The sequence below is a fragment of the Erpetoichthys calabaricus genome, chromosome 11 (assembly GCF_900747795.2).
Source record: "Erpetoichthys calabaricus chromosome 11, fErpCal1.3, whole genome shotgun sequence".
In the NCBI taxonomy this organism is placed as follows: domain Eukaryota; kingdom Metazoa; phylum Chordata; class Cladistia; order Polypteriformes; family Polypteridae; genus Erpetoichthys; species Erpetoichthys calabaricus.
Window position 1 is genome coordinate 81,024,204 of NC_041404.2, and position 20,950 is coordinate 81,045,153.

Sequence of the window (20,950 nt, forward strand, 5' to 3'; positions counted from 1 at the left end):
GGAGAAAACAGAAATTTTAGTGATTGGCAAAAATGGATATAATGAGGATATTAGAAATTAACTTGATCCATTAGGCTTAAAAGTCAAGACAGAGGTAAAGAATTTAGGGGTAATTATTGACTCTGACCTAAATTTTAAATCACATGTTAATCAGATCACTAGGACAGCATTTTTTCACTTAAGAAATATAGCAAAAATTAGATCCCTTATAACTTTGCAAGATGCTGAAAAAATTAGTGCATGTTTTTGTTTTTACTCAACTAGATTACTGTAACGCACTCCTCTCAGGACTACCCGAAAAAGACATTAATCACTTGCAACTAGAATGCAGAATGCAGCTGCCAGAATCTTAACTAGGAAAAGAAAATCAGAAACAACCTCTTCAGTTTTGATATCACCACACTGGTTACCTGAGTCATTTAGAACTGACTTTAAAATTCTGCTTATGGTTTACAAAGCCTTAAATAATCTCACTCCATCCTATATTTTGGAATGTCTCTCACCTTACACTCCAAATCGTAACCTTAGATTTTCAAATGAGTGTCAGGTTATAATTTCAAGAGCTAAACTTAAAAGAAGTGGTGGGGCAGCCTTCTGCTGTTATGCACCTAAAATCCGGAATATCTTACCGATAGAAATTTGCCAGGCTAATACAGTGGAGCATTTAAAAAAAACTGCTAAAATCCCCATATTTTAATATGGCTTTCTTATGGCATCATTTTAGTGTAACCCTGATATTTTCTATATGCATTTAATTATCATTTTTATCATGGGTCCACAATCCATACTAACCCCTACTTTCTCCGCTGTTCTTTTTCTGTTTTTCTGTGGTGGTGATCTGAACCACCACCACCTGATCAAGGCACCATACTGTCCCTATGTTGATGGATTGAAGGCCAGATGTCTACATGACCATCATCATCTAATTCTTCCACATAAAGCCTGAAAACCATGAGGACTGATTGAAATCATTTATGTTAGGTAGAATGCCCAGTAGGGGCTGGACAGTCTCATGGCCATGGAACCCCTGCAGATTTTTTTTCTTCAGCCTTTTGGAGGTTTTTTTTGTTTGTTTTGTCCTCCTGACCATCGGACCTTGCTTTATTCTTTGTTACTTAGTATTGCCTAATCTTATTTTTATATTTTACTTTTTTCTTTCTTTATCTTGTAAAGCACTTTGAGCTACATAATTTGTATGAAAACATGCTATATAAATAAATGCTGTTGTTGTTGTTGTAAAACTGAATAAACAGGTTAGAAAATTAATGTGGGAATGAATGATTATTTTAAGTATTAATTATATTGACTTGATTCTTGTGTAGGCCTACTGTATAGACGGTGCAGTAAGTTTAATGCCCCTTAAAATCTGCAACTTTTCATTGGATGGATTATATTAAAGTTTAATATCGGATTCACACAATGGAGACTTATTTTCATTTCCTAAATTGTTCCAGGCGGATCTACTTAACACATGACAAACAATGTAAATAATATGTGCCACGAGAACGACCTTAAAAGAAAGTCGCTGTACTTGAAAGAAATTATGGGGCGGCGCGTTGCCCACACTTCCCTTCCTGAAAACGTAAGAGGGCGTGGCAGGTGTGTTTCACTAGCGCGTCATGTCCGCGTGACAGGCGGCCGCCATATTGGGTCTGACACCGAGAAGAAACAACAACAGCGGATGTACCGTGAACTGGGTTGGACTGTTTTTGTTAGTATTAGAAAAGATAAAAAGAGAAGACATAGCTGGAATTTACGACTGAAGACAACTTGAGTATTTTCTTTCTCCAGTCGAAAAGAAAACTGTTCGCGACTTCGGACTAGAATTTAACAGGTAAGCGCAAATAAAAAGCTACACCCCGGTTTCACTTCAGTTTCAGTTCGGAAGGAAGATTTAATTAATGTCATGATTTCTATTTATGTTTTTTTTTGGCGATATAATATAATTTTTAGCAGATTAATTTTGCACGAGAAAACTACACAGCTGTACAATTTTGGAGTTAAATTACGCATCACACAGGCTTACAATATTGTTGGTGAAGAGAAAATAGTGATAAAGCAGTCCAAAAATCAGGTATCCTGTGACGTTTACAGTTTTGTTTTTAATTATTGGCACTACTGCTAACAGGAGAAGATGAATTGCCGTTTAAGCGCCGAATGATGTTACTTGTGTGAATAACTTGACTTCAGCAGTACGTTTATATACCGACTGGGATGGTATCGGAGTTGTTAAATTGCTGGTTAAATTGGGCAAGCATTCGCCCTAATCTTGCACTTCGGTGTTCTGCGCAGATCTGCATTCCGATTTGTTAATTTTTGCTACCAGCAGTCAGATTCACCGTTTGCGCAAGGGTGGCAGCATACGAACAGATGCACGGAGCCGGTTGCAACAAACTCCTCATAAAGGAACAACATGTTTTCATCTAAAATGTCCTGCGGGATTGTTCGCAAGATTTAGGCAGTTAGGAAGAAGATGAATACGGAACCCAATTTAACTGTCTGCTAGTTACATAAACTTGAAAATGCTACATTTCTGTCTAGTTGTTTGTGGCTGATGAAAAGCCCGGTGATAAACTCACAACCTCAGTTGCCTTTTTTACACAGTGCGCAGTGGTAGTATCTTCTTGTTTCCCATAAATTTTAACGTAAATTTTCTGAGAGATGACACACTTACAGACGATATTATGAAAAATGTTAGTAGAATATGATTACTACTGCAGTCTCTGAGCTTTAGTAGTCTGATTTCTCATTCTCATTTTTCTTAAAAACTATGATTTTTACTGTTGGGTTAACTGTCAACTCTATATAGGCTAATAAAGAGAGTTAGTGTACCGATTCCTAAACTAACATCTCTTCCAGGATTGGATGTTGCCTCGCCCTTGTTTGTACCAGAGTAGGCCTTTTCCTCCCAGCAAATAAAAATAAAGGTTCATGTTCTGGCAATTGCTTGTACCACAATATTTATTTTTCTTTAACAGTTCTATGTTTGATGTATTTGTATTTATGTACTTTTGTTTAGAGTTTCTAAAAGGATTAAGATAGCACAAAGTAAATTAAAGCAGAAAATGAGAGCCAAGTCTGTCTTTTATTTAAGCAAACTGTTTTTGCCTTTAAATTTACAGAAATGATTTGTTCTACATTAAAGTGTTACTTTAATCACAATGTTTTAGTAATCTTTTTATTATAAAAGTTATATTTTTAAACAGAGGTTCAGGTTGGACTAAAGATGTTGGCAACATAATCTGAAATTATTTATTGAAATGATAGTGTTTTCAAGTAACTAATTGTAAACAGTGTATAAGTTGGTGTTTTTTTTTATAAGTTGGTCTTTTTGTTATATTGAATCTTTACTGCAGAACTACAGTCTTTGCAATGTGTAGACTCTTGTCACTTTAGTCCACACATTACTCTTGTCCTCTATATGTTATAGTACCTCCTTACCAAATTATTTTATGCCATAAAAATAAAGTGGTCAGTTTTGAAGTTGTGTAATAACAGTGATATACAAGACAATTTATTTCAATGCATAGAAAATAAATACCCATTTACAATACTTTAAGTATAGCAGTATTGCAGGAACCACTGTCAATATATGCTTTTAAGTTGAGCTAGGTTCCGGTGTGTCCTTGACTTAGTAGTATGGTGGGGGCAAAGGATTAAAAATAGTTAAGCAGTACAGAGGTGAATTCATTTTGACTTTTTCCAGTAACTAGTAACAAAAATAATATCTTTATGGAAACCCTTCAGGTATTCTATATGTACAGTATGTTGTTCCATGGTGTGAATAAATGCATAGAAATATTCTCTGTTTTGAAGTGCACATATCATTAAGCTATAAGGTGTAGTATTCACATGCCCAGATGTTCTTGGTTATAACCCTATTTTTAATACAATAATTAAATGTTTTACTTAAAAAAAATCCACAATTGTGGAAAAGTAACTAATTTCAAAAATATAAAATTTGTTCTGTAAAACAGCAGTATTAATAATGCTGTTGTGTAGTAGTTGTTGGTGCTGCTACACCACAGCAGATGTCACGCATTGTCTGCCTGCCGCTGTTTTCTCCAGATCCTCTAGTTTTCATCCCATATGGTAATACACAGATGGCAATTAACCTATTCATGTTGAGTAAACTGACTATTCTTGCTCCTCCTTAAATGTGTGATGCACCCTTCACTGGACTGTGGCATGTTTCGGGTTCATTCTTTTCTTCCTCCTAGTCTGGTATGGATTGGTTATGGTTTTCAAAATCCTTAAATTAGACTAAGCAGATTATGTATTTGATGGATGGATGACATTTCTGTTCATATTGCATAGTTGATGAAAATGTGATGCAAAAGTTATTTTTTAAAGTAAAACATGTAAGAATTAGATTTTTTTTCCCTTTTGTCATATCTTTCCATAGTACACAATCTCATTATTTATGCATTTTATCTATTTTTCAGAGTTAAGGCATGGCCTCACGAAAGAAGGTGCTTTTAAAAGTAATCATTCTTGGTGATTCAGGGTGAGTTGAACTTGGCTATGACAACTGGCACATTTCAAATTGGATAACTAAGAGAAAATAACATTCCCAGTGTAATTTTTGTTTTCTTGGCATTATATATTTTAAGTGTTGTTTTCATGTTTGTATCTACTTCAGGCATCTTGAAACCTAATACTTCCTTTTTTATAATAAAATGTGATCGTGTAGGGCAGGTTTTATAACATAATTTTATTGCTGATTGTTGATGCATTTGGTATTCCTCTTTTGAAACATTTCAAGCATTAAATGTTTCAGCAGATATATTCTAGTTACTGCAAGCCATGGGGTGTTTTTGATAAATCTGTGCAGTTGATTCAGCTTTTCGCTGTAATCATTTTAGTAGTCAGGTACTGATTCTTGCTTATAATATGACTCTTGTTTTTATTCTTTGTTTACTTTATTTAAACTACAGTTCCTGTGATAGCGCAGTCTTTTATCTGCTATTGCCTCTAACAATAAACAAAATATTACATGCTTCAAAACTAGATATTTTATTCAGAAAACACATCATGCAGTATGTATGCTGAAGAGAACTTAATTTAGGTATATAATGTAATGGAAGTGTGTGTTAATGATGTGGTTAGTTGGCCCACTCAGTTAAATATAAATTTTTTCAGGGTCATCAATATTTGTTGTTCAAAACAACATGCAATTTGCTTTGAGCAGGCAGGAGTGTTAAATACTGTAGGTAGTATTTTATGTGGAAGAGACATGGTGGAAACCCATGTGATCTGTACTGTATCATGCACCAGCTTGCCTAGGAGGCTCCCTGATATTCCGTGTTTTTGTTTTTTGTTTGTTTTTTTTTATAATTTACACAACATTTCTCTTGATCAAATCCATGAAATTTTAAGACCTTAAGTGCATAGTGCATATTACATTTAATGAGGAAAAGTTATCTCCATATTATAAAGAATATGTTAGCACATGAAGCTTGAATAGCTTCTGGGGATATACCATTTCATTCTACTGAATGACACTTGATTTTTTTTTTTTTTTTAAATAATCCATTTCCAGTTGAAGTGGGTAGGTTCTTTTTGAGTCAGGTGTTTTACATGTGATATATGTATGACATCTTTGGTCAAGTCATATATTGTTTTAAGCCAGATCAAGTTAGTGTTGTGTGTTTTTATTTTTAAATCCAAATTGAAGATTTAAGTCTTGTAAAAACAATGTTGAAGTGTATGTACAACATTAATGTACATACAGTCACAGTTTTTATATATATTAAAAAAAAAAGCTTAATCTGTTGGTATCATGTTTTGATACATCTTAATTTTGCATGCTTCACATTGGTTAATTGGTATTGAACTGTCTTGTTTTAAAACTGTTTGATCAGAAAGCAAGTTCTGCAATCTAAAGTTCTTAGGACTGAGGTTTTTATAATATATTTAAAAGCAAAGGTAGCCTGTCAATTTAGAAAGTAGGGTTCAAGAACTTGAATTACATTAAAGTTTTTATGAAGCATTAATTATCTTCTGATTAACACACTAGCTACAATAAACACTTAATATAGCCTTTCGTGGATAGGTTTTAAGGAATTATAATTCAAAGTTTGTCTTCTTTCTCATTGAATCACTGTAATTTTTAATTTTCTTAAATATTTGTCCTTCATATGATGGGGCATAACTGAATTTGTGTTTTCATCTTAAAACTTGTGGATAACCATTTAAGTAGGGTGATACTTGTAAAAATATTGTTTATTGAGAAGTTCTAAATTTTATTGTTTTGGATGATGTCATTTCTGGTTTTACTGGTTTAAGGAAATGTTTACTGTAGTTTGTCTTTTCGCTTTCTTTGCTAATTATATAAGGATTTATTTTCAGCTCCATTCTGAAGCACATGCACTGAACTGGAAACACTCTAAATTCAGTCTTATGGGATACATGCACATAGTTCTTTATCATTCAGATTGCAGAATCTTTTCACCTATTCAGTCATATGAAAAAGTTTGGGAACCCCTCTTAATTCTTTGGATTTTTGTTTATCATTGGCTGAGCTTTCAAAGTGGCAACTTACTTTTAATATATGACATGCCTTATGGAAACAGTAGTATTTCAGCAGTGACATTAAGTTTATTGGATTAACAGAAAATCTGTAATATGCATCATAACAAAATTAGACAGGTGCATAAATTTGGGCACCCCAGCAGAGAGATTACATCAATACTTAGTTGAGCCTCCTTTTGCAAATATAACAGCCTCTAGACTACTCCTATAGCCTTTGAGTGTCTGGATTCTGGATGGAGGTATTTTGACCATTCTTCCATACAAAATCTCTCCAGTTCAGTTATATTTGATGGCTGCCGAGCATGGACAGCCTGCTTCAAATCATCCCATAGATTTTCGATGATATTCAAGTTGGAGGAGAGGACTGTGACGGTCATTCCAGAACATTGTACTTCTCCCTCTGTATGAATGCCTTTGTAGATTTCAAACTGTGTTTTGGATCATTGTCTTGTTGGAATGTCCACCCCCTGCATAACTTCAACTTTGTGACTGATGCTTGAACATTATCCTGAACAATTTGTTGATATTGGGTTGAATTCATCCGACCCTCGACTTTAACAAGGGTCCCATTCCCAGAACTAGCCACACAGCCCCACATCATGATGGAACCTCCACCAGATTTGACCGTAGGTAGCAGGTGTTTTTCTTGGAATGCGGTGTGCCATGCAAAGCGCTTTTTGTTATGATCAAATTTTTGTCTCATCAGTCCAAAGCAGTTTGTTCCAAAATGAATCTGGCTTGTCTAAATGAGCATTTGCATACGACAAGCGACTCTGTTTGTGACATGAGTGCAGAAAGGGCTTCTTTCTCATCACCCTGCCATACAGATGTTCTTTGTGCAAATTGAGCTGAATTGTAGAACAATGTACAGATACACCATCTGCAGCAAGATGTTCTTGCAGGTGATCTGTGGGTTGTCTGTAACCATTCTCACAATCTATGCTGCTCCTGTATTTTTCTTGGCCTGCCAGACCTGGGTTTAACAGCAACTGTGCCTGTGGCCTTCCATTTCCTGATTACATTCCTTACAGTTGAAACTGACAGTTTAAACCTCTGAGATAGCTTTTTGTAGCCTTCCCCTAAACCATGATACTGAACAATCTTTGTTTTCAGATCTTTTGAGAGCTCAGAGGAGAGCACAACTTGCAATTGACCACCTTAAATACCTTTTCTCATGATTGAACACACCTGTCTATGAAGTTCAAGGCTTAACAAGCTAATCCAACCAATTTGGTGTTGCAAGTAATCAGTATTGAGCAGTTACATGCATTCAAATCTACAAAATTACAAGGGTACCCAAATTTTTGCCCAGCCAGTTTTTCACACTTGATTTAATTTCATACAACTAAATACTGCTTCACTAAAAATCTTTGTTCAGAAAACACACCAGTGCTCAGATTTTTTTTTTTTTTTTGTTGAAAGTAGAGTAAATTATTATGCAGGCTGAAAGGGGTTCCCAGACTTTTTCATATGACTGTATGTTAAATTTGTGGTGTTCACTTTCTTTAGAGAAATTTAAAAATAAGAAAAAAGCTTTTGCTTAGAAGCTTTTGCATTTCTTTTCTCCAAAAGCGGTAGAAGGCTTCATCTTTATTTAATTAATAATGCTTGTTTGTGTCTCCATGGCAGTGTAGGAAAAACGTCACTAATGAACCAGTATGTAAATAAGAAGTTCAGCAACCAGTACAAAGCCACCATTGGAGCAGACTTTCTGACTAAAGAAGTAATGGTCGATGACAGGCTTGTAACAATGCAGGTAACAGTAAATATTTGTCAACAAAGCACCAACCTGTGAGAGAGGTTTCTTAATGAGTCAATGTAAAATGGTGACTTAAAAATTGAAGTAATATCATACCATAGTTGTTCATAAGTATAAATTTTTTCTTTGTTTTGCAAGTAAATTTGTAGTCGGTGGAACTTACTATATGCTTTTCCTTTTGTAATTTTAGTATTTATGGAAAATGTATAAAACACTCATTTTGAATAACATTGGACAATTTTAAAAGAGCACATAGTCTAATGGAGTAGAATTGTTAATTTGGCCTCATCAGGACTCTAGGCACTCTTTCATTTTCTAACTTTGTCACTGTAATTATGGTCTTGGTACATTTTCTTTCTGAGCTGAAATGTGTTTTCTCCAACTACTCTACTCTCTTTACATGTTAGTGTAATTGAAGCCTCATAGTTGGCCTGCTCTGAATGGTTTTGCCTAGTAATAGACTGGTATTCCACCCAGGACTAACCCCTGTCTTGCATCTTAACTGTTAAAAGTTTACTTTTACCCCTTCTGACAAAGTAAAGGGAAAAGCCTATTAGTAAAACTGGCTAGATGGCAAGACACATTTAGTAGTAGCAGAAGAAATAGTTTTAAAAATTTAATAATCTAGAAATTTCCTAACAAACTCCTTTTTATTACTTAATTTATTTAACTCAAAAATTAAGATTTTATTTGGAATAAATTATAATCCATATGCTAATCATCGGGCGGCATGGTGGCGCAGTGGGTAGCGCTGCTGCCTCGCAGTTGGGAGATCTGGGGACCTGGGTTCGCTTCCCGGGTCCTTCCTGCGTGGAGTTTGCATGTTCTCCCCGTGTCTGCGTGGGTTTCCTCCGGGCGCTCCGGTTTCCTCCCACAGTCCAAAGACATGCAGGTTAGGTGGATTGGTGATTCTAAATTTGGCCCTAGTGTGTGCTTGGTGTGTGGGTGTGTTTGTGTGTGCCCTGTGGTGGGTTGGCACCCTGCCCAGGATTGGTTCCCTGCCTTGTGCCCTGTGTTGGCTGGGATTGGCTCCAGCAGACCCCCATGACCCTGTGTTCGGATTCAGCGGGTTGGAAAATGGATGGATGGATGCTAATCATTAAAAACTTGCGTCTTTGACCTGTGAAGTATAGAACTTTTAGGGACCACATTTGCCAGGTTCACTGGTTCTTAGAATGTTTCTTTAACAATATACCTTGTTGATGAATTGGCAAATACAAGAACAACTCCTTTAAACCTTAAATCCTACATATTATTACTTTCATATGCTTAGGAAATGCACATCCCTCGTAATATACAAGATTGTGTTTTGAAGAAGAGGAAAGTACTTAAACAGTGTAAACTTGAAAAACAAAGTTTTGTTTAGGATGAACATACAGTATTTTTTATAGATGTTTTTCATACAAGTGGACACAATGTTGAATTCTGATGAACTATTGCTAGAAGTTGTACTTCCCATAATGTCCATAATATCATACCATGTATGGTTTCAAGTTCTCCATGAACTTGAACGAACTGTATCTTTATGGCTTTTGTAGTGTTTTGTTGTCGTAGTTGTAATAATAAATATATACATAACACATTTCATTTGTTGAATGTAACTCTGTGTGCTTTACACAAAAAATATATACACAGTAACAAACACTTCATACTGTAGATCAAAACTACTGATTTAAAGCTGATGAAACAGGGATGTTATGTTCTGAGCTGACAACCCCAATCACGTTTCACGTTGCAGGAAGCTGGAGCCTAGCCCTGCAGCATTGTGATCAAGTCAGAAACTAAGCCAGACAAATTTCATCGTCATAATTTCAGAATATTCTTTGTTGACTGATCTGGACACACCAGTCCCAACACCAATTCCCAGCGCTTCTAGAGGGATTCCCAGACTCTCCAAGGCCAGCTGTGTAGAATTGGGCTGAGGTGGGTTGATCATGGCACTCCATGTGCAGTAACATTTTCAAAACCACCTGGGGAATTCCCAGACACTCCCAGGCCAGCAGAGGGAAAAGGTCTTTCCAGTATATTCTGGGTTTTCTACGAGTTGGCTGTACCTTGCACACATTCCATGGGAGATGCTAAGAGGCATCCTAAGTACATGTCAAAACACCCATAGCTTGTTTCTGTTCTTCCAGAGGAACTGCACTTCTATTCCAAGTCCCTCCCGTATTTCTGAGCTCCTAGCCCTATCATGGAGAGCAAGCCAAGCAACCCATCGGGACCATCTTGTTAGCTGCTTGCACTCAGTCTTATTCTTTTGATCACTATGCAGATAGAGCTTGTGACTGTATGTGCATGAGAGGGTATAGACTACTAAAGGACCTTACTCCTGCTTCACCATCACAGTCTGATTCAGAGTCTACAATGCTGCTACTGCAGCAGTGATTTTTTTTTTTTTAAGTCAGTCTCAAGATTGTGTCTTTCTTTACACAAAGACCCCAGGGAGCTTGAACTACTCTACCTGGAGCAGTTGTTTACCCATTACCCGAAGTGTACAAGCCACCCTTTTCCACAAGTTAAACATGATCTCCAAATCATCTCAGCTATGTCACACTAAGCTGTAAAGCATTCCAGCGTGCACCTGACATCAGAGACTGATTAAGCTGTAGATGGTGATGATGTAAACTTAATCAAACGGAAGAGCTGCAATGCTCAGGTCCCTAGGCTGAACATTCCCAATTGCCCTACTGCGCCTTGATATCCTGTCCATGAAAATCATTAACAGGAAAGGTGATAAGACGCCCTTGGTTGGGTCCACCACCGACATTGAATAGGCTAGTTTTGACACCAAATATGAAAATAAATCTCTTGCTCCACGAACATTTTGAAGTACTTCCTACAACATACCAAGGGGTTCACAGTTTTAAGATATTTTTTTAAATCCACAAAGGACTTGTGAATGTAACTGGGAAATACCCATAACTCCTCAAATATCTATTCAAGGATAAAGAGTTGGTTCTCTGTTCCATGGCCAGCATGGAATTCCTATTATTCCTCTAGGTTCTGAAGTGCATTTATCAAATAAGAGTTGCAGTACCTGTTCGTTGGTTTTTCCCAGAGAATCTGGGGAGTGTTATCTTTTGGTAATTACAATACAGTGGAACCTCGGTTCACAAGCATAATTTGTTCCAAAACTCTGGTCGTAAACCAGTTTTAGTTGTGAACTGAAGCAATTTCCCCTATAGGATTGTATGTAAATACAATAAATCCGTTCCAGACCATACAAACTGTATGTAAATATATTTGTTTAAGTTTTTAAGCACAAATATAGTTAATTAAACTATAGAATGCACAGCGTAATAGTAAAGTAAATGTAAAAACATTGAATAACACTGAGAAAACCTTGAACAACAGAGAAAACTAACATTGCAAGAGATCGCGCTATACTGTAGCCTTATGACCCGATCGCTGTAAACTTTTTTTTTTTCACAAATCCGAACTTTATTTTAAAGCCAACCATAAGCAACCAAGAAAGTAACATTGCAGGAGTTCACGCTAATAGCATTACAACCCGATCGCTGTAAACACTCTTTTTAAATGAGTTTTAAGCCCAGGGGGAAAAAATGAACATTTGAAAAATCAGAAATTTTAATAAACAACCAAGAAAAGTAACATTGCATCAATTCACGCTACGAACTGAAAAATGACCATTTGAAAAATCCGTAATACAAAAACTAACCATAAACCACCAAGAAAACTAGCCTTGCATGAGTCGAGTTCTGGCATGGAGTGAGGAGGAGCTGGATGGAGAACAATTCAGTCTCATCGCAGTTGAATACTTGTTGTGGGATGTAGCCTTCGTCCTCCACTAATTTTGTGAACTTTTTCACAAATTCTTTCGCAGTTTCAGCGTCGGAACTAGCAGCCTCTCCATGCCGTACCACTATGAATGCCACTTCTCTTGCGCAGTGGTAGTGCTGCTGCTTTGCAGTAAGGAGACTGTGTAAGATTCTGGGTTCGCTTCCCGGTTCCTCCCTGTGTGGATAGCGCTTTGAGTATTGAGAAAAGCGCTATATAAATGTAATGAATTATTATTATTATTATCCTCTATTGGCTTTAAATTCCTCACTTTTGCCACTCGTAGAAGGATAGTTTTGCAGCAAATTGCCATGAATCTTCCTGGCTTTCTCGCATAACATCGCCTCGCTTACGCTATCCCCTGCAAGTTGCTTCTTGTTCAGCCACACTAGCAACAGTTTTTCCACCTCTTTCAGCACTTGAGGCCTCTTCCTGGTTAACGCTGTAACTCCTTTTGCAACATCAGCTGCTTTAATAGATTCTTTCTGCTTTAGAATTGACTTCTTGTACTCGGCGGCAAGATCAGTAACACGAACGCCACGCTCATACTTTTCAATGATTTCTTTCTTTACTTCGATTTCAATTTTCTGCAAAACTTTTCTTCTCACCACTCATCACTTGCTTAGAAGCCATGGTTAACTGCAAAAGCACACGAAATACTGTAGAGCACAAAGAGTTCACAGGTAAAGCACGCACGTCTGACTGAGAACAATGAACAGGGAGAGGCTGAACATGTGCTTAAATACAGTAACCTGCGCGTACGAACCGGAAGGGAAATGAAATGGACCACAAAGAGTTCACAGCGAAAGCACGCACGCACGTGCAAGCGTGCACGTCTGTCCGAGAACAATGCAACACATGCGGAAATCATCGGCGCGCGAGTGTGTGGTCGTGAACCGAGGCAAAAGTTTGGCGAACTTTTTGGTCGTAAACCGATTTTTACGTGTACCGAGACGTTCGTGAACCGAGGTTCCACTGTACATCTCTTTGCCTACTTTTAAAAATGAGAACCAGTACTTTAGATTACAAGTTCGGTGTACTATCATTTCCTTTCACACAACGTTAGAGGTGTGTTAGCTTAAACACTCCCATAATAACCAGTGCTTCAACATTTATGATAAAATCAGCCCAATGCTAACCAGTGCTTCAGACACTTCCTCTTCTGAAGAGGACATACCAGTTGGGTTTAGGAGTTTTTTTTTTTTCCAAGAGTGTTACTTCTACCTCTTCACGGTATTCCAACATGATGTTAATGTTCCTTACTTTAGAGCAGCTCAGGCAACAGCCTACCTACCCTTTCTGACTAATTGAATAGTTTTCCAGAATAATAATTTTCCGTGCTGTCGCCAAACTATAGCTACACACATGCTTTTGCCTCCGTTGCTACTCTACTTATTACTTTTTGTGACTTGTTGGTATTTGTTAATCCAGTATGAAGGTCTTTTTTTGTTACCACTGCAAATGGGGCTATTTTCCTTACTGCTCTCATTCACCAATGAGTCCTAGACTTAGCCTACATGCTGGACACCAACAACCCTACATTTCTTTGCAGCTGCCTCCACAATAGAGGACTTGAGCATGGTCCATTCAGACACTGTGCCTAACTTCTCTCAAGATGCTGTTGTAGATGTAAAAGCTGAACTTCTCCTAAACAGAGGCATCTTTTATTTATTCCCAAAAAACCCTCCATACCAATTTGAGTTTTTAGCAGACATTCCATCTCTCTTCACCTCTTTGCCTGAATGTCATCATGCTGCTTCCAATCAGATGACACAACTATGAAGTTAATCATTGATCTTTGGCTCAAGAAAAATGACACCTCTAAGATGTCATTTTGCTTGACTTCTCACTACATTCATAATGGCTAACACAGTACAACACCCTAGTACCTTTGGCTCAAGTACTCTTTTACCAGGTCTTCTTATGGGCATCCGTGTGTTCAGACATAGTGTTTGTTATGGACCGTATTTGTCTAGCAAAGAAATCCATTCACAATGTACTGCACAGGTTCAGATAAGGAAAGCCATTCCTTCCAGTCACAGTTGTCTAAGTGTTTCCTTCCTCCACAAGATGAGCATTGTAGTCCTATTAGGGGAGTTCAAAGTCGATCATTACTGTGACTAAAAAGTCACAACTGGTTAATTATTTTCTTGTATGCATCAAATAACAGTCAAAGCTGTAACTTGAAGTTGCGTTGAGGCAATACCCTTTCCACTGGGCCAAAAAGAGAGGGAAGGATAATACATAATTGAAAAGTCAGGTTCCAGCATGAGTTCTGCACATAGAGGTCCATATCTTGCACAAGCTCTGGCATTTTCAGTCGAGAGAAGTTGCTTTTCAAATCCAGGTTTCTGTATCCAGGGTCTTGTAAGCCACTTTCACATGTGGCCTTACTGACATTGTACAGACTTGATTCTTCATTTTGTGAGTAGTGAGACAACATTTTTGTTTGACTGAGACTGACTGGGCTACATGAATTTGTAGGCATTTATTATTGACCTCCTTAGCTTGTCTTCATTATTGGGTCCTGATATCCCTCTTCTGGGCAATTTGAGACCTTAATTAGGTTCACGAGGGCCAGGGTGATATTCCTAGGAGGAGCTAAGCAACTACAGAGTCACAAATAAATGTAATATCCAGAGGGTTAGGAGCATGCACTGATACAGCACGTTGCCACACCTGCCACATGACAAACCACGACTAGATCCCAAATTTGGACCCAAGTACAGCCATGTGATGGGTAACACCTCAGTACCACATTAGTTCAGATGGAATGAAACAATGTGAGGTTTTTATGGTGGCTAGAGCGCCAATTCTGCCACCAACCCTCAGGTTTTTCCCCGAAGGTTAGATGGCCTACTTGTAGGGCTGGATGCAGACTAACATCATACCCAGGACGGAGCAATTGCAGGTTAAGGGCCTTCCTCAAGGGCCCAACGGAGTAGAGTCACTTCTGCATTTTATGGGATTTCAACCAGCAACTTTCTGAGCCTCAGAGCCACCATTCTACCCGTAATATGCAGCTTTTGGTAATTTTAGTTGTGTCAGTCTTAATGGTATAATAGGAACTGCTTAATAAAAGATCATAAATAGTTCATGTGGTGCAACTAGGGACTAGGGAGAAAATACTCATTTTTGAGCCTTATTACGACAATTTATGCAGCTTGGATTACTCAGTTTATTGTAGTTTGTAGTAAGACTCGCCAGTAAAACAATTATTATTTATATAATTTAACATTTTTAGGTAAATCCCATGAGCATAGCACTGGCACTCATGAGGCTGTTCAGATATTAGGGCTTATCTGACTTAAGAGTCTAAAACTGATATCAAAAAGATGTGCTTTATGGTTAGCTAGATAGCAGTGACCCATTAGCAGAACAAAATCCTACATTTGTCTGTTTTTGCAGAAGTACTGCCAAATGTCATGCAGCCAAGCACCATTTAAAATATATATTGCACACACATGCTTTGAATGTATGTGCTTGCAAATTTTATTGCTTATACACAACATGTGTTGCATGCTTCCAAAATGTACCACTTGTCCACAAAATATGCTATTGCATGTAAATGTTGACTTGTGTTAATAATCGAACTCCATATTATTGCCTCAGACTGTTGACCATCATATACCTTATACAAAGGTATTGTATATCCTAGTTATAAAAAAAAAATAGCCATAATATGCACAAAAATACTAAGGATGCTAAATGGTATGTGACCTATATAGCTAAGACTAAAATAGGTAAAGGTTCATTATTGTGCTAGTCTGTAATTATTTAATAATCATTGAAATCCGTTCATTTATTAAACAAACTAAAAACATTTAGGTTTGATCCTCAAGCAGCATACTTATCTCTACAATATTTGCCACAAGGAAGGAATCTAAACAGATCAGTAGAGCATACTTCTACACCAACTCGTGGTCACTCACACTGGGCAGGTTTAGAACAGTCATGTAACCTAAAATGAACTGATTTGTGAGGAAAGAACCCTCACAGCCCTGGGGATAAACATTCAAACTGCAACCAGGCATTGCCCAAGCCTGGATTCAAACGTAGGACTACAGCTATGAGAAAGATGGATACTACCACACCTTGCAACTTTAAGCATTCTCAAATTTAACTTAGTTTAAGGATTGGTTAAGAGAGGTTTTACGTATTTTCTGTCATTATTGCTAATTGATGTGTTCAGTCTTTCAGTGTTAATTTGTTTGAATATGTTACCCTAACTTATTGCTAGCATGGCAATGAACATTGATGGCCTTCTCTTCCATATGTTAAAAGATGTATAACATTGCTGTGGGTGCTTTGTTTCACAAGTTCCAGTATATCATAGTGTGAATCTGTTCCTTGTGGCTTACTTCAGTTCTTTCATGTGTAGTGAATTGGTGGTGTGTTTGTAATTTTTGTTTTCAGTTAATGGGTTACATTAGCAAGCCCATTTGTCTGTTTACCAGAATATGAGAAATCAAGAATGTGTCTACAAGAAATACAACTAAAAGACTCACTGGTTTTCTGAATTTGATAGTCAGGTTAAATGTGCTATTTTTAATTTGCCATACTGAAAAAAGTGATGTTCAGAGTGATCATTGATGTGGAAACTACAAATGTGTTTACAGTTTCAAGTTTCATTTTTAGTCAAATCCTTCTGTTCAAAAATATACCGTTTAGGAAAGTTCATGTAAAATCTTAACTCTTAATTGTATGTTTTTGTTCAAGAATTTTAGGTATTTTACAGTTTGAATATTTCTGTAGTTGATTTGTATTCAAGTGTAAAGAGTGCAGAATTTCACAGCTCTCAGAAGAAACATTTTTGTTATTTTTAATACAGCGAAATTTCACCTAACATTTGGCAAATTTATTAGACTTCATGGGTGTGGTTCTTGGTCATATCATCTTAATATCTATATGTGTAGTAAATATTATATATATATCTATTATTTATGATGCTGTGTCTAATCAAATCAACTCCCTTTCTCCCTTCTCCCCCTCTCCAACCCCCAAAGATTTGGGATACTGCTGGACAGGAGCGGTTTCAGTCTCTTGGAGTAGCATTTTATCGTGGAGCTGATTGTTGTGTATTAGTCTTTGATGTGACTACTCCTAATACATTCAAAACACTGGACAGCTGGAGAGATGAGTTCCTTATCCAAGCCAGTCCCCGCGATCCAGAAAACTTTCCATTTGTTGTGCTTGGAAATAAGATTGATTTAGAAAACCGACTGGTAAGGCAGGATGAGTATTGGTTGCTTTCCCTTCTCCACTTTTAATCAGCCCTAAGAGCCCAGATGTGTACAAATGTCAGTTTTGCTTCACAGCATTCATAGGTTTTGAGTTATTTTTGATGTGCTGTTATGTAAAAGTAGCATCTGTGTGTGTGTGTATATATGTATGTATTTTTAAACTAACTGTGCACATTGCTTGGCTTGATTACAGTGACTGTGAAGTAAAATCAGTCTTCTAAATAAAATGGTTTAAACAGGATTCTTCTGATGAGAATGGAACATGACAATGTAGCTGGTATCTTTTAAAATGAAGAGAGAGGGCAGCTAATAAACTAGAGCTTATTTTCTTATAGGTGACTACCAAAAGGGCACAGGGTTGGTGCCAGAGCAAAAATAACATACCATATTTTGAAACCAGTGCCAAGGAGGCAATTAATGTTGAGCAGGCTTTCCAGACTATTGCCCGCAATGCTCTCAAACAGGTAAGATGTAAGACCTCAAGAATACTTTTGCCTTAATTTAGTACTACTGCTTGTCTTTCTACTAGTCGGCATTCAGTTTGTTAGCTAAGTGACATTTGCGAAAATGCTTCCCCAATATAAAAGACTATTAATCCCTTATCAGTCAGATTGTATGGAGCTTTAAGATGCTTGATTATAGTAAATTGGCAATCACTTTTATGGTTTGAAGATCTGTTTATTCGGTCATTCTCAAAATGTTGCATTTGTCACTTGTATTCTATCCTGATTTTAACCTTTTTTAATAGGAATCAGAAGTGGATTCGTATGATTTTCCTGACCAAATCAAGTTGGACAGAAATGATAAACCACAAGCTGCCGAAGGTGGATGCAGCTGTTGAAGAGTAAACGTTTGCTGGCAGATGGACCGATGGATGATGGGGAGAGAGAGAGTAATACTGTTAACACTGAAAGGCTGGGGAGAGAAAAACATCAACCCTTTGGAAAGGATGGGTGGGTGGGGGGTCGGGGAGCAAGCTGAAAATGGAGAGGAAGATCCTTTAAATTACAAAAATACTAAAAATGAAGATACTATGGACCAATAACTGTGGACAGGTTGGACTTTAGACAAGCTGAATCTTCTGAACTCTTCCTACTTTTTTCAGTTATTCTCACAGTAGCTCTTGCACTTGTTACTCTGTCATGGGGTCTATTTGAGCATTGGAGTTTAATTTCAGGAAACTGCCTTAATAGCATTTTCATAACACTGCATTATCTTTCACTGGAGATTCATTTAGCTCTCTGCAGAAGGCCTGGAGCACATTTTTCAGGAAACAACCAAGTACAGGTGTTTTTGTGTGTGTGTGTGCAGAAATTTAGTGAAGCTATAGGACTCACCAGTGAATTTAACATTTATTAACCCAAAATACAAATGCAGTTTTACGTGAAAGTAAAAATCCAACGTTTAGATGTGGCACTCAGGGTAGTAACACTAAGCAATTAATTCTCTGAAGGGCATGGCGTCCTGTAGTTTATTGAAAATCAATATTCCAGTCAGCAGTGAAATTTTGTTGCCAAGGAAGTACCACCCTGTTGTATTATACACAAGATGCCAAAGCCCTTTTTACTATTAGGGATATGTGCAGAATTAGGAATTCTGAATGTAGCATCTTTCATTTGGAAGAGGGAGAACATGGTGTGTATCTAAATATGACCCACCCAGTGGATATAAATAGGATGTTACAATATCAGTAATTTTTTTTTGTCTCTTAAGAAAGAATTTCAGCATTGGTTTCAATGAGATATTTGAACAGTCTGTAAATTCTGTACACATCTCTGCTAGTTTATCAGTCTTTAATTATATGATAAGTAGGGGCTGGCTGTTTTTATTTATGTAACGTACCAATAAAATTGTGATGCTAATAAGACAGTGTGTTATAGGCTTCTTTGGGGGAGCCGAGTAACAATCTGAAACCAAGTAAAAACACATTTTACTGCCTTTACATATCACAAGCAAACTTTTGACCACACTACTCGAAAGTGAAACAGATAATCTACAAAAAATGTATTCTGTTACAGTTCTTTTGAAAAACAGATTCAAAATGTAAAACAAGTAATGAGAAGGGAAGTCAAATGTACAGTAAGTGGAGATTTTTATTCATCACATATGGTAAAATACATTTTTGAAGTTTTATTGGACAGAAACCAGAAGACTCAAAGTAGTCAGTATTTTTTACATTTTCATTTTTTTATTCTTTATGTAGAGCATTTCCCAGCTACAACATTGGACATTATACAATATACATTTCACAACTGATAAAGTGTGCATAATAATTTATAAAATGTTTAGTTTTTTGCCCCATTTGAAAGTTTCTTAAAAGCTTTTGCTAGTACTAAAATAAGTGAGTGGTTTTTGTTCATGGTTTTGATGGTATTGGGCCTGGTATGATGACACTAAGGGGCCTTTCCTCTCTTAGGCTCCAAAGTCAGGACAGCCACCTTGCTAAGAGTTGCACCTCCGTTACAGAACGGCAGAGGACTGCAGACTTTAGCTACATTACAGCAGTTCAACACAAAGCAGGAACTGAACACCTTGCACATGTTAACAGCACACCTTTACAGCAGTCATTTCTGTTTGAATAGCTAATTTGTACACTTACAAAATCCTGCATGTTAAGAAATCTTAATTTTGCAATAATTCATCGATGGAAAAAGCTGACGTTTCCAGCGATTGTGACAAAACACCCTAGTTAATTTCTTCTGTTTTTCTGTTATTCTAGAAGGTTTATACCTACCTAATGTTACCGATGAAGCAAATCTAACCTTTAGAGTGGCTTAATTGACAACCTCTCCGTAATACAAGAAGTATCAAGTTATAATTGGAAGACCTCACAATGATTGCCTCCATGATTTCAGTTACTTATAAAGAGAGCACATAGGGAATAACTGATATCAAGTAATTGAGATCATACACACAAATACATATACACAGAAGACTCCTTCACTTTCTGCACACTTTTATGTTGTAGATTTAAATGTTAATGTACAGTTTGCATCTATCCACACTCAACCAATAATGACAAAGTTAAAACATGTTGTTGGCAAGGTTTGTGAATTTATTTAAAATCAAAAACTGAAATCTTTTGTTCATTTTAAGTTTACAGACCTGTGATCCAGTACTTTATAGAAGCAATTACAGCTTCAAGTCTTCTTGTGTAAGTCTTTACAAGCTTTGTAAACCTGGATTTGGCCAGTTTATTCTTTTCTTCCTTTCAGATCCTTTCAAGCACCATTAGATTGAATGAGAAGCAACTGTAAGCTGCCATGTTCAGGTCTCTCCGCAGCCATCCTGCAGGGTTTAAGTTTGGTCTTTGGTTAAGCCACTCAAAGCTACTCAAGAGACTTGTCCTGATAGCACTCTAGCATTCTTTCTGCTTTCTGCCATTGTCATAAAAAATGAACTGTCACTGCAGTCTAAGGTTGCATATCCTCTGAAAGCATGGCTTCTTCAAGGACCTCTCTATATTCATCCTTCTCTCAATTCTGACTAAGTCTCCTTGATATAAGGCAGGTCTTCATCAGATATACTGCTTGGAGGTCCGCTCATAGAATTGTTTCCTTCATGCTCTCTGAATCCTTTAAGCACCATTTGGCAGGAGTTGTTTGTCTAGCCACTG

At 37.1% G+C, this 20,950-nt stretch overlaps 1 protein-coding gene across 2 annotated transcripts; it reads left to right on the plus strand.

Moving 5' to 3' along the window:
• Positions 1 to 1,628: 1,628 nt before the first annotated feature.
• zgc:100918 (Ras-related protein rab7-like) lies at positions 1,629 to 19,199 on the plus strand. Of its 2 annotated transcripts, XM_028813446.2 has the most exons (6): positions 1,629 to 1,834; positions 4,446 to 4,507; positions 8,164 to 8,290; positions 17,098 to 17,316; positions 17,670 to 17,798; positions 18,083 to 19,199. In XM_028813446.2, exons 2-6 carry the CDS (start codon positions 4,455 to 4,457, stop codon positions 18,173 to 18,175), a joined length of 621 nt encoding a protein of 206 aa, XP_028669279.1. In that variant the 5' UTR covers positions 1,629 to 1,834; positions 4,446 to 4,454; the 3' UTR covers positions 18,176 to 19,199. The 2 variants fall into 2 exon arrangements, with proteins under 2 accessions (XP_028669279.1, XP_028669280.1); XM_028813447.2 differs by lacking the exon at positions 1,629 to 1,834 and having other exon boundaries at positions 4,437 to 4,507; positions 8,169 to 8,290.
• Positions 19,200 to 20,950: the final 1,751 nt, after the last annotated feature.